The following is a 14883-nucleotide window of genomic DNA, read 5'->3' on the forward strand; positions in this document are numbered from 1 at the left end:
CCGTGTTTCCCCGAAAATAAGACCTAGCCGGACCATCAGCTCTAATATTAATTTTTGTTCCAAAAGATGCATTAGAGCTGATGGTCTGGCTAGGTCTTATTTTCGGGGAAACACGGTAGTGCTGTTTGACCTCCAGCCCAGAGGACTTAATCCTCTGCAATGCAATCAATAATTCTAAATGGTGAGACAGAATAAACATATAGTGCTTGCTACACACAACAGGCACTTTCTAAATAAATTCTTCCTTAAATTTAATAGCAATCATTAAATCCAATATTATTTCTATCTTACAGGTGAGGAGAAAGAAGCTATGAAATAATTTTCTTACAGTTGTAATAAAATAGTGCTTGAAGTCTAGGCCCTTTATGTTTTCCTGTCGTTATGCACCTAGCTCTGTCCCTATAAGACAAATCTCTTTGAGGAGATTAACCCTGGGTAATGATTTCACCGCGAATTGGGTGGGGGAACAAATGATTCCATTATTTATTTGGTCTTTTTCGAGCTCTTCATCTAAATTGGGAGTATCATCTGCTTGCTGTCCACATAATCACCGAGGCTAGTAAAGCTGAGGGGAGTGGGCAAATGAGGATGGGGTGGGGGATGGCAGCTGATGAACTGAGTTCCAGTTTGTTTGTTTTTTTTTTAATTAAAGTTTATTGGGGTGACAATGGTTAGTAAAGTTACATAGATTTCAGGAGTACAATTCTGTATTACATCATCTATAAATCCCATTGTGTGTTCACCACCCAGAGTCAGTTCTCCTTCCATCACCATATATTTGATCCCCCTTACCCTCATATACCACCCCTCTCCCCCCTTACCCTCTGGTAACCACTAAACTATTGTGTATGTCTTTGAGTTTTTGTTTCTTCATTTGTTTGTCTTTTCCTTTGTTGTTTTCAGTTTTATGTACCACATATCAGTGAAATCATATGGTTCTCTACTTTTTCTGTCTGACCTATTTCGCTTAGCATTATAATCTCAAGATCCATCCATGTTGTTGTAAACGACATTACTTCATCTTTTCATATGGCAGAATAGTATTCCATTGTGTGTATATACTACATCTTCTTTATCCAATCATCTGTTGAAGAACACTTTGGTTGTTTCCAAGTCTTGGCCAACGTAAATAAAGCTGCATTGAACATTAGAACACATATATCTCTACGGATAAATGTTTTCAGATTTTTGGGGGTAGATAACCCATGAGAGGGATTGCTGGGTCATATGGTAATTCTATTCTTAATTTTTTGAGGAACCTCCACACTGCCTTCCGTAGTGGCTGCACCAATCTGCATTCCCACCAACAGTGTATGAAGGTTTCTTTTACTCCACAGCCTCTCCAACACTTATTATTTGTCTTGTTGATGATAGCCATTCTAACTGGTGTGAAGTGGTATCTCATTGTGGTTTTCATTTTCATTGCTCTGATGATTAGTGATGTTGAGCATTTTTTCGTATGTCTATTGGCCACTTGTATGTCCTCTTTGGAGAAATGTCTATTCAGGTCCTCTGCCCAGTTTTCAATTGGATTGTTTGTGGGTTTTTTTGTTGTTGAGTTGTCTGAGTTCCTTATATATTTTGGATATTAGCCCCTTATTGGAGGCGTTGTTTGCAAAAATCTTCTCCCATTCGATTGGTTGCCTCTTTATTTTATCGATGGTTTCTTTGCTGTGTAGAAGCTTTATAGTTTGATATAATTTGATACAGTCCTATTCACTTATTTTAGCTTTTACTTCCATTGCAAGTTCCAAGTTTTACACGCACTTTTGTTACTCCCCCTTTTCAAAAGCTCCTTCGTTAGTGTGCAAATGCTGTTGACGGTGACAGTGGCACATATGCGACTGATATTGCCAGTATGAGATTCAAAAGCTAGAAACGTTCAGCAAAGTTGCCTCAGCCTGGTTCTGAGTGGCAGTCTCCAGGCGTTGAGTTCTGCCATCAGTTGGGGGCAGAGCAGGGGGCATGGCCAAGTCCTCTCCCAGAAAGGTTTAGCTAGCTGTAGCCGCTGACCCATCCCCTCCCCCCCCCCCCCCGCACCACTGCGAGGCCCTACTGCCCTGCCGTAACTTCTTCCCTCAGTCCTAGAAATGAAAACCCAGCTAGAGACCAGCGAAGCTGCCGACATCACTGCCAAGGATGAGGGAGCCAGACTTTGGAGCTGGAACCAACCCCGCCTCCCCTGCCTATTCTGAACCCCTCCCTGTCCCGGCCTCCCCTCTTGAACCTCTATTTCCTGCCTCTGAGTCCCACGCGGTCACTACTGAGTCCCACGCGGTCACTACTGATCCCAAATCCGTCCCCGTTGTTGTTCATTAACCCAGACCCTTAGCCCTGGCATTGTCAGAAGCCTATTGGTCCAATCAGCTGTCCTTGCTGCCTCTGTCACCTTCTGTAGGGAATGTGTTGAAGAAAATTTGCCTTCATTGGTTGATGTGAGCTTTTTGTCTATTAGCTTTTATCTGTTCCTGTATGTGAGGTGATTTCTGTGCTGTCATCAGGGGTTGAGTAAACTCCCCCTTTGGTCTCATTCTCCCGAGCAGGGGAGACATGGGATAAGGTTGCTTTTCTGTCCCCCTTTGGTCTCATTCTCCCTAGCAGGGGGGACAGGAGATGAGGTTTTCTGTTTGGACTCATTCTCTAGAGTAGGGGAGATATGAGATGATGTTTGTTGTTCTGTCCATGTTGTGAGGTGATGGTTAGCTTAGGGTTAAAGAAATTCTTGATCAGGGGTTGAGAGAATTCCCTCTTTGTTCTGTCTGGTTCGCCCACATCAACAGATGAAGTGAAGAAGTAGCTAAGTTATATCAAGATGACATGACAGACACGTTGCCAGGCTTTGGGAGACCTTGGGCTGATGGTCCCAAGCAAGAACAGTAGATGTTGCTTAGCCGGATGAATTGTCTCTTTGTTTTTTCCCCACAGTTAGCCTTCTTGAGAACTCATTAGCATCTAGAAAACTTGTATACAGCTTATAGCTTACAACATCAGAAAACGTCTTGACTTCTAACAACAACAAAGCCAACAGCAGCATTCTTGGGAACTAGCAAGCAGCTGTGTGGAAGACGCCTGAGTTTCTCTCAGCTACAGACCTGGCAAGGTTTTGATTTATGACTGTTTCAGTGCTGTTCTCCCCCAGTTTGGTGAGCTTTTGGCATCTACTGTAATAGTTACTATCCTATAGAACTTATTACTGCTTTTGGATACTCCTTGCTGATGTTATTTGTGTATTTAGCCAAGTGATTTCTGATCAATAGTAAACATATGTTGGGATCTCTTAAACTTATAAGTATGTGTACTCTTTTGACGTGACATTGGTATCAATGTATATAGTTTAGTCTTAACCACCTTTACTTTCTGTCATTAGCACATTCTATTAATTGTCTTTCGCTATTGCATATTGCTAAATAAATTGATTAGATATTGCTAAATAAATTCATTAGCCCCACTCTAGCGTGTGTCCGTCCTCCTTCTTTTCCCCGCTCATCATTACACCTTCCCTTTGGAGTCAGTGTTTAAAGAACTTGAAAATGAACTCCTCGAATCCGCAGAAAGAATCCAGTTTGGGCAGAATTTCATATTGGTTAATTTTGATGTGCTTCAAAAAAGACCCCATATTTAGACTGTCTTCACAATACTATGGTACCATTTGGTACTCTTGCCTTTGTGACAGCAAGATGTGTCTGTACTAGTTAGTGAAGTAACTTGCACTTTTAGATAACTTGTAAGTGCTCTACAAAGCAAGCTATAGGCTTGATTTAGTACTGGGAAAGAAAAATACTCTAGGCAAAAACTAGATTATTTCAATAAAATATGAATTTCTATTCCAAAGACATAATGACAGAAGAGTTGCCTGGAATGGGCCACCAGCAGGTGAGTGAAACTCTTCCCCAAAAAAGATACTAAAAGTGACATAGAAGTTCAAGAAAAATAATTACTAGCCTCTATCAAACTGCCCCCTCTCATCAAGTACATGATTCTGAGCATATTTAGCATCAGGGAGTAACAATTCAAAGGCAGTTTACCTACTGATACAGAAGAACTGTGGGCTCGTGAAAAGTTAGAGAAAGAGGAAGATTTGATAGAGGAATTTGACAGAACTCATAACTGCTTACAGAAGAAGAGAATGAAATCTCTTTGAGGAAGAAAGGCAGAGGAAAGAGGTATGTAATCATTTCCTAAAATAACTTACTTTATTATTCAGGGAAGTTTTCAAATTAAGATTACAAATGCAGTGTACGGGATCAATCATGATGACATTAGCTTAGATGAACATATTTATGTGCCATCCATATATTTTTTCATTCTGCTCAACCTAAAAGTTTAGGTCCCAATAAATCCAGGAAAAATGTCATTTACAAATTCAGTGAGAAGAAGGTGGCAAGCTTAAGGGAAAAAATATCTATCACCTGTACACCAGTTCTGACAAATATTATAGTACCTACTGACATTTACAAAGCTTTCCTTGATGTGAATGGTGAATATCACCCACTCCCCCAAAACTGATTTTGAAGCCTCCCAAAGGATTAATAATACCAGTGAAAGAACTGCTGCTGGCATCAATGAACAAGGAAGAGCTTTGGAGAGCAGTAACCAAAAAGTCACTTGAAGTACCAGCATACTGGCTAAGAGGAAAACAGAAACAAGAAATGACTTCAAAGGAAAATCTGCCTTAATCTGAATTATCTCGGATAACAGAAGAAGTGCAGTGCCTAGCCATTAACCAGAGCAGAAAGAAGGTTCAGAAAAAAATCAAATAGAGGGTTTCAAAGCTCAAGGTGCCAGGTTGCAGAAAATTCAGGTTCAGTTCTGAAAATGGAAATCTGCACTGTTCCTGAAATTTAGAGTATATTACATATATTAGAAATGTAGTTTGTTATTTAACAACAAAAGAAAAACAGTCTGGTTAATTTCACAACAGGCTCTTTTACTTACATGTATTAATTTTGGGAAAAAAAAGAACAATGTCGAATACTTATAACAAGAATATTTGATTAATTCCAAGGTATTGTCAACTTTGTCTTTGCCTTATGATACAAAAGTAGCATCTACATTATTTTTTTCAGAGACTACTGTTTGAATGTAATTCAACCTAAATATACAGATTCAACCTATTAGGTTTGCAATTCAACCTAAATATACAGATTTGTGTGAGGTATAGTAAACCATTACAAAAAAGCAGTTTTCAATTGATTTACAACTATATTGAATTGTTTCTATATTTTACAAGCATTTTTGTATCCCCATTATTGATGGTTTTGCAACTAAATGCATACTTAAAAATCCAATATATTTTCTCCTGGCTATTTCTTTAATAATATACCAAAATAAAAGGGAGAAAAATATGCTTAAATCTGATAAAAGAAAGTTTATTTGTATGGAAAAGATGTTAAAGAGAATTTTGAAATTAGAAAACCAAAAGCTGAAATGTTCATTGTTGTTTTTGTTTTTTAGTAAAACACCACTGATATCTCTTGGTTCCCAGTAGCCCACAGAATAAAGTCCAGACACCTAAATAGCACAGGAAAGGTTTTTTGTCTAGGTTTGTTGCCACTCTTGGGCCTAATACAATATGGCTAAGCTGCACTGAACTTCCTATCATTCCTCCAAACACTCCAAGCATTTACTTTGTTTACACTGTTGCTTCTGTAATGTCTTTTCTCTAATTTATATGTCCAGGAAATCCCTATTTATTCTTCAAAATTAGTTCAAAAGTTATTTCCTTTTCAATGCCTTTCCCAGTAAAAATGTCTCCCCATTTCCATGGCAACCTTGCACATTTGTTTCATCCCGTCTATATTACAAATATCTGGGGGAAGGGGGGCGGAACAGAACAAAAAGAAAAACAAATATCTGTTTATGTGTCTGTCTCCCACTAAGCTGTCAGCTTTGTATCCTCAGCACCTAAGCTGGACTTTGACACATTGGCATTTCCTCAACAAAGTTTTGACAAATTAAAGAATGGAAAGCAAAGTTTTGTCATCAAATGACTTAGGGCTAATACAGGCTCAATTCAAGGGCTTTCAATATCCAAATTAAAAGTAGCTGTTTGGTCTAAAAAAATAAATGAAGAAACAAAACAGAAACAAACTCATAAATACAGAGAGCAAATTGATGGTCTCCAGATAGGAGAGGGGTGGGGGATGGGTGAAAAAAGTGAAGGGATTAAGAAGCACAAATTATCATTTATAAAAATTGTCACAGGGATGTAAAGTACAGCACAGGTAATATAGTCAATAACAGTGTAATAACTACGTATGAGGTAAGTTGGGTACTAGACTTATTGGGTGATCACTTCATAAATTTTATAAATGTCTAATCACTATGTTATACACCTGAAACTAATATAATATTGTATGTCAACTACCAATTTGTACTTTTTATTCCTTTCCCCTTTTTTACCCTTCCCCCCAACTCTCCTCCCTTCTGGCAACCATCAATATGTTCTCTGTTTCTGTGAGTTTGTTTCTGTTTTAAGTATGTTCATTTATTTTGTGTGTTAGGTCCTACATATAAGTGAAATTATATGGCATTTGTCTTTCTCTGCCTGATTTACTCCACTCAGCATATTACCCTATAGGTCAATCCATGTTGTTGCAGATGACATGACCTCATTCTTTTTTATAGCTGAGTAATATTCCATTTCTCATTCTTTTTTATCCATTCTTCCATTGATGGACACCCAGATTGCCTCCATATCTTGGCTATTGTAAATAATGTTGCAATGAACATATAGAGGCATATTTTCCTTTGAAGTAGTGTTTTGGGTTTCTTCAGATAAATACCCAGAAGTGGAATTACTGGGTCTCCACCATTTGTTTTCACGTGTGAGCATACTCTTCAGTAAAAAGAACCCCTTTTCTTATAAAATATCCCTTTCTCTCCTTGACTTCCATGCTATTGTTTCTAGGATTTCCTGCCTCTGCTCAAAATGCAGAACAACTGCCATTGTCCCCTTTCCACTTTTTCATGATTCCACACCTAGATTTAAGTTTTGTCTCCTCTGTACCCATCTCTTACTTTATTTGGTAACATCCTTGGAGCAGTACAGGCTTGGCATCTATCAGGCAGGGTAGGCCCAGTAAGGAGGGCAGTGTTCCAGAAAGGGAGCAGTGGTATTTCAGAGGTCATCACATCTAGCTGGTTTGAGCAGAATTGGATCATCTCCCTATGAATGGAGCTAAGGCACTAGTCTCTTTCTGAAAGCAGCAGTGTCCATCCTCAGTAAGTCTCTAGAGGCCAGACTGTGGCCTTGCATTAACTTCATCCAGAAGACTGATCAGCGTCTTCTCGAAGTTTCCCAGGAAGTAGAAGTTATGGAAGATAGTGTTCATTTAGCTATTTGGAACTGTCTGGAATAAAGGTAAATGTTGTCGGGTGATACTGTAGCTCTCTTGCACATTGAGGCCATGGAGTGGGAGGGGTTTGCTTTTTTTTTTAATAAAAGTTTATTGGGGTGACAATTGTTAGTAAAATTACATAGATTTCAGGTGTACAATTCTGTAATACATTGCCTATATTTCACATTGTGTGTTCACCACCAGAGTCAATTCTCTTTCCATCACCATATATTAGATCCTGTTTACCCTCTGCTGGAGCCCCCCTCCCCCCTTACCTTCTGGTAACCCCTAAACTATTGTCCATGTCTATGAGTTTTGGTTTCTTCAATTGTTTGTCTTGTTCTTTTGTTTTCAGTTTTACATACCACATATCAGAGAAATCATATGGTTCTCTACTTTTCCTGTCTGACTTCTTTCGCTTAGCACTGTGATCTGAAGATCCATCCATGTTGTCACAAATGGTACTATTGAGGTTCTGCTTCTTTTTTTAATAAAGATTTTATTGGGGAAGGGGAACAGGGCTTTATTGTTCAGTGTGTACTTCCAGGACTTTTTTTTCCAAGTCAAGTTGTTGCCCTTTCAGTCTTAGTTGTGGAGGGCACAGCTCAGCTCCAGGTCCAGTTGCCGTTGCTAGTTGCAGAGGGCGCAGTCCACCATCCCTTGCAGGAGTCGAATCGGCAACTTTTGTGGTTGAGAGGACCCGCTCCAACCGAGCCATCCGGGAGGCAGCTCAGTTCAAGGTGCCATGTTCAATCTTAGTTGCAGGGGACGGAGCCCACCATCCCTTGCGAGATTCGAGGAGGTGAACCGGCAACCTTGTGGTTGAGAGCCCACTGGCCCATGTGGGAATCTAACCGGCAGCCTTTGGAGTTAGGAGCACGGAGCTCCAACCGCCTGAGCCACCGGCCAGCCCAGAGGTTCTGTTTCTTAATGCCAGAGCAATTAGATGACTGTAATTGAGAGGGGATGGAGACTGGACTTCCTCCCCTGACAGTTGCCTTGCCACAGCTTTGAGCTCTGGAAGCACTCCCCTTTGTTAGTGGATTGGAGAGCCACAGAAGAGTTGTCATCTTTTTCCTCAGTCTCCTCTTTTGTGAGCTCCAGTTGCTGGGGGATGAGGGAAATTGCATTTGTGGGGGAGACTGCTCACTGGAGGAAGATGGCAGGGACTCCATCACTATAGCTTAGATTCTTTATCTTTTGGGAGTGGCTGAGGGAAAAGAAGCATGCTTGTCAGATTAATCTTCTTACGAGGTTTTGGGGTTTTCTGGCAGGCAACGGGGCACACGATTTTGGGATTCACCCACATCCAGAGGTTGGCTTCAGAGTCAGGATCATCTTTGTTGGGATTGGGTCTTCTCACTTGAGGCATCTTTGGGGGCTCCACTATTCTGGGTACGTATTTGGCAAGGTACTGCTGAGAAATGGGGTATTGGTCTGTGGTGATGGGAAGGAAGAACTCATTCCCCATGTCCCAGTCCAGCAGCCCTGGGACCTGGCCATGGAGACTGTACCAGAATTCACGATTTTTCAGTTTTATATCCATCTTTAGTGGAAAGATACGTAGAAGACTTCCAAAAGGACAAAGCTTTATTTCAAAGCTTTAGAGTTATGAATTTGTGGGAGCAAAGCACCTCTTTATTTGGAATACTTTTTCCAAGTGTTCTGAGACACTTTGAAAACCAATAACTCCTTGTTCATTGCCACTCACTGCTTGTTTTTCCTCTCCAAGAGTTCAACCTTGAGTGACTGGTCAAGGGAAGAGATCTTTCTAAAAGACAAAACACAACATAAAAATAAATAAAAATCTTGTCAAGATAGCTACATGCTGGGGTGAGCTTCACACAGCTTAATGCAAAGAAAGACCTACAATAAGGATTAAGTGACTTGTCAAGCACAAACTACAAAGAGATTAGACTCAGGATCCTAAGTACAGTACAGGTTTCACACCATCTTAGCTGGTTTTTGTTATCCTCGTGAGGACAAGTGATAGCAACATACATATATTAAAACCATATTATAGCCAAGCTAATATGGCACTTCAATTTCTAACACTTTGATAACCCTCTCCTCTTTGCTCCAAACATATAAAAAATGAATAAAATTACATAGAGAGACAGACCATAAAAGACAGTCAACCTCAAATAAAAGAAAACATATTAGCCCAGAAACACAAAATAACTAATGGAATTGAAGACATTGGCTTGCCGAGCTCTGGATAATCAAACAGGAACCAGAAGTCAGGAATTTGGTTTCTTTGGGGGAAAGGAGACCAAAAGTCAGGAACTAGAATGGGGAAACCTCTGCTTGTGAAAAGAAGCTAAAAATTATTGATTCCAAACCCTAGCAAATGACAGGTTTAAGAAAGCAGAAAGTCACAGACAAAACCTTGCAACCAGATGCTGAGCCAAGGCGTCGACTAGCTATTTTACCTGGTTCTATGGGATCTCCTGGATCTGTGGTATCCTCAGAAATATCATGAGGCAATAATGAGATCTAATAGTGGATTGGAGCCTGGAGAGCTGGGAGGAAGCAACCAAAAACCTCTAGATAGGGATGGGTAAGCATAGACTAATAAACAGAAGTTGATGAGAGATGGAAAATAAAACCCTAGCACTCAAATTAAGCTGAAAATCAAAATCCCAAAATCCATGAAGAAATTTAATAAAGAAAAATTGACAACCAGATCATTAATTCATTCCAGGTACCAATACTATTACGGAGCCATTTAGAAGATAAAATAAGTATGTTTAGGATATTGAAAGAGATAAAGAGCTAACATATTAAAATGTATACAATGAAAGGAAGCAATAAATATGAAAAGGAAATAATTTAAAATTGTGAAAATAAAAAATGTCACTGAATTTTAAATGTGCAAGAGATAAGACAAACTAGACTAGACATGGTCAACAAGCAAATTAGTGAATTGGAACATATTATACTGAAGAAATCACCCAGCATGCAGTAGATAGTGATAAGAACATAAAAATACAAAGAGTAGTTAAAAGATGTACAGGATATATTCATCTAAATCATCTAATAGAAGTTTGAAATAATATTAGGAGAACAATAATTGATAACTGAAGAGAAATTGTTAATTACTTTGCAGATTTGAAGAAACACACGAGTTCTCAGACCAAAAGTCCAGTGAGCAGGATAAATAAAAATCAACCCAAAGCAGTATACAGATTTAATGCAATCCCCATCAAAATCCCAATGGCATTTTTCAAAGAAATAGAACAATTGTATGGAATCACAAAAGGCCCTGAATAGCAAAGGCCATCTTAAGAAAAAAGAAAAACACTGGAAGTATCACACTCCCTGACTTCAGCTTGTACTACAGAGCAACAATAATCAAAAAAGCTACCTAGGAATAAACTTAACCAAGGATGTGACAGACCTATATGTTGAAAACTATAAGACATTTTTCAAAGAAATTGAAGAAGACACAAAGAAATGGAAAGACATTTGTGCTCATGGATTGGAAGAATCAACATAGTTAAAATGGCCATATTACCCAAAGCAATATACAGATTTAATGCAATCCCCATCAAAATGCCAATGGCATTTTTTAAAGAAATAGAACAAAAAATCATCAGATCTGTTTGGAACCACAAAACACCCCAAATAGCCAAAGCAATCTTAAGAAAAAAGAACAATGCTGGAGGTGTCACACTGCCTGACTTTAGCTTGTACTACAGGGCTACAATAATCAAAACAGCATGGTATTGGCAGAAAAACAGACACATCGACCAATGGAATAGAATTGAGAACCCAGAAATAAAACCACATAAATATGGACAGACAAGTTTTGACAAAGAAGCTAAAAACACACAATGGAGGAAAGACAGCCTCTTCAATAAATGGTGCTGGGAGAATTAGATAGCCACGTGCAAAAGAATGAAACTGGACTGCTATCTGTCACCATGTACCAAAATTAATTCAAATTGGATCAAAGACTTAAGCATAAGACCTGACACAATAAACTGCATAGAAGAAAACATAGGTACTAAACTTATGGACCTTGGGTTCAAAGAGCATTTTATGAATTTGACTCCAAAGGCAAGGGAAGTAAAAGCTGAAATAAATGAATGGGACTATATGAAACTTAAAAGCTTCTGCACAGCATAAGAAACCATCAACAAAATAAAGAGGCAACCAACTGAATGGGGCAAGATTTTTGCAAATAGTGCCTCCGATAAGGGGCTAATATCCAAAATATACAAGGAACTCATGAAACTCAACAACAGAATAACAAACAACCCAATTGAAAAATGGACAGAGGACCTGAAGAGACATTTCTCCAAAGAGGACATACAAATGGCAAATAGACATATGAAAAAATGCTCAAAATCACTAATCATCAGAGAAATGTAAATAAAAACCACAATGAGATATCACCTCACCCCAGTCAGAATGGCTATCATCAACAAGACAAATAGTAACAAGTGTTGGAGAGGTTGTGGAAAGGAACCCTCATACACTGTTGGTGGGAATGCAGACTGGTGCAGCCGTTATGGAAGGCAGTGTGGAGGTTCCTCAAGAAATTACGAATAGAATTACCATTATGACCCAGCAATCCCTCTTCTGGGTATCTACCCAAAAAATCTGAAAACATTTATACATAAAGACACGTGTGCTCCAATGTTCATTGCAGCTTTGTTTACGGTGGCCAAAACATGGAAATAACCAAAATGTCCTTAGGTAGATGAATGGATAAGAAGTTGTGGTATATATACACAATGGAATACTATTCGGCGGTAAGAAAAGATGATATAGGAACATTTGTGACAACTCGGTTGGATCTTGAGAGTATAATGCTAAGCGAAATAAGTCAGACAGAAAAAGCAAAGAACGATATGATTTCATTGATATATGGTTATAAACGAAAAACAACAAAAGAACAAGGCAAACAAATGAGAAAGAAAAACTCATAGACACAGACAATAATTTAGTGGTTACCAGAGGGTAAGGGCATAGGGGGTGGGAGATGAGGGTAAGTGGGATCAAATATATGGTGATGGAAGGAGAACTGACTCTGGGTGGTGAACACACAATGGGATTTATAGATGATGTAATATAGAATTGTACACCTGAAATCTATGTAATTTTACTAACAATTGCCACCCCAATAAATTAAAAAAGAAAAGAAGAAAAAAAGAAAAAGGGGAAAAAAAGAAAGAAAAAGCTGGGAAGCTGGACACTAAGGAGAAGAAACCTGAAGCAAGGAAGGCTGATGCTGGTGGTGAGGTTAAGAAGGCTAACCTCAAGGCCAAAATGCCTATAAGGGGAAGCCCCACTGCAGCCGAAACCCTTTCCTGGTCAGAGGAATTGGCAGGTATTCCCGATCGGCTATGTATTCCCAAAAGGCCATGTACAAGAGGAAGTACTCAGCAGCTGAATCCAGGATTGAAAAGAAAAAGAAGGAGAAGGTTCTTGCTACTGTCACAAAACCAGTTGGTGGTGACAAGAATGGTGGCACCCGAGTGATTAAACTTTGCAAAATTCCTAGATACTATCCTACTGAAGATGTGCCTCGGAAGCTGTTGAGCGATAGCAAGAAACCTTTCATTCAGCACGTGAGAAAACTGCGGGCAAGCATCACTCCTGGGACCTTTCTGACCATCCTCACTGGGTGCCATAGAGGCAAGAGGGTGATTTTCCTGAAGCAGCTGAGCAGTGGCTTGCTCCTTGTGACTGGACCTCTGTCCCTCAATCGAACTCCTCTGCGTAGAACACACCAGAAATTTGTCATTGCCACTTCCACCAAAATTGATATCAGTGGTGTGAAAATCCCCAAATATCTCACTGATGCATACTTCAAGAAGAAGAAGCTGCGTAAGCCCAGACACCGGGAAGGGGAGATCTTCAACACAGAGAAAGAGAAATACGAGATTACAGAGCAGCACAAAATTGATCAGAAAGCCGTGGACTCGCAAATTCTGCCAAAAATCAAAGCTGTTCCTCAGTTCCAGGGCTACCTCCACTCTGTGTTTGCTCTCATAAATGGGGTTTATCCTCACAATCTGGTGTTCTAAATTATTACAAAGAACCTAATTAAATGCTTGAGGTGTTAAAAAAAATTAACTGATTTTTGGTTTAAAAGGGCAAACTAAAATTCTATCCAAAATTAATAAGAATGGGTTTAATGACTAATTCAAGCATACTAAAGCCCTTGCCTTAGTTAAGAAGATAGAAACATTAAATAACTGAAGAATTTCTTAGAAAATCTCATAGTTACCTATATACACATATATATGTAAAATACTTAAGGACAAAGAGTAAGAATATAAATATAATTTATAGCATCCAAATCAGCAGAGATAATAGAAGGACAAAGAAACCAAGAAAGCTGATGTTAAACTGAAAACAAACAAAAAGGAGAGCAGAAATGAATCAAAATATATCAATATGCAGAATAATCGTAAACAAATTAGCCTCACCTAACAAAGATAAGATTGCCATAATAGTTTTTTATTCAGGTATATACTATTTATAAGAGCTACACCTAAAATAAAACCACTCCACAAAGTACTAAAGAATAAAAACATGATAAACAATGCCAAAATAGAAAACGTTGGTGTGGAAATACTAATATCAGAGAAAATAGAATTTAAGAAAAAAAGCATCCATACTAAAGAGAGATACTCCATAATAATAAAAGAAACAATGCATTATGGACTTGGATGTGTGTCACAAGGTGGCGACAAAAGAAATAAAACAAAAGCTGATAGAATTACTAGACATTTGCAAATACACAAATAAGACAGAGAATTATACTGTCCTCTATCCTAAACAGATGACAAAGATAAAATCATAAGTACAAGAAGCTTTGAACAATAAAATTTAAAAGATAAACTTATATAGAGAGATTATTACCCTGCACCAAGATAAAGAACATATACACTCTTTTCAAGAATTTACAAAAATTTACCACTTAGTAGGTCACAAAGGAATTATCAAAAATTTCACATACTCTATATCATACCCCTTCTCTGATCACAATGCAATTAACCATGAAAAATGGTAAAATAATAATGAAGTAAAACATCGCTTACAAACTTCAAAAATCACCCCTTAAAATCTCATTGGTTAAAGAAGATTCAGAATGAAAATTACAACATATTCAAACTCAAACAGCAATAAAAACATTATATTCTGAAACTTGTGAGATGCAGTAAAGTGGTATTTAAAGGGGGGAATTTATAGCTGTCACTGAACAATTTTATTAAAAAGTAAAACATATTGAATGTATAATATAAATGATGCCTTCCACAAAAGATAGAAAAAAAATCAAAATGAATAAATTATATTAAAGAACATAAAATACAATTTTTTTTGTTTTTTTCTTTTTCTCTTTATGTTTTTCCTTTTTTGTTGTTGTTTTATTTTTCGGGATTTCTCTCTTTTTTTTTATAAAATACAATTTTAATAAATGAAGAAATATACCATATTTACATACTGGATGGCTCAATACTATAAGAATATCAATATTCTGAAATTTACTCAAAATCAGTACCATCCAGTCAAAATCCCGAAAGGA

General features: G+C 38.2%; 1 protein-coding gene and 1 pseudogene across 2 annotated transcripts; one reads left to right on the forward strand and one right to left on the reverse strand.

Moving 5' to 3' along the window:
- Positions 1-8190: 8190 nt before the first annotated feature.
- On the reverse strand, positions 8191-8886 carry FOXR2 (forkhead box R2; the record flags this gene model as incomplete). Its single annotated transcript, XM_081043035.1, is given in 4 exon segments — positions 8191-8313; positions 8319-8443; positions 8446-8524; positions 8530-8886. Coding segments are annotated over 4 exon segments (684 nt in total).
- Positions 8887-9690: 804 nt separating this feature from the next.
- LOC308495075 (large ribosomal subunit protein eL6-like) lies at positions 9691-13378 on the forward strand (annotated as a pseudogene). Its single transcript has 2 exons — positions 9691-9801; positions 12486-13378. The product of its transcript is annotated as a large ribosomal subunit protein eL6-like (transcript).
- The last annotated feature ends 1505 nt before the right edge of the window (positions 13379-14883 follow it).

Source organism: Rhinolophus hipposideros (assembly GCF_964194185.1).
Source record: "Rhinolophus hipposideros genome assembly, chromosome: X".
Taxonomy (NCBI): domain Eukaryota; kingdom Metazoa; phylum Chordata; class Mammalia; order Chiroptera; family Rhinolophidae; genus Rhinolophus; species Rhinolophus hipposideros.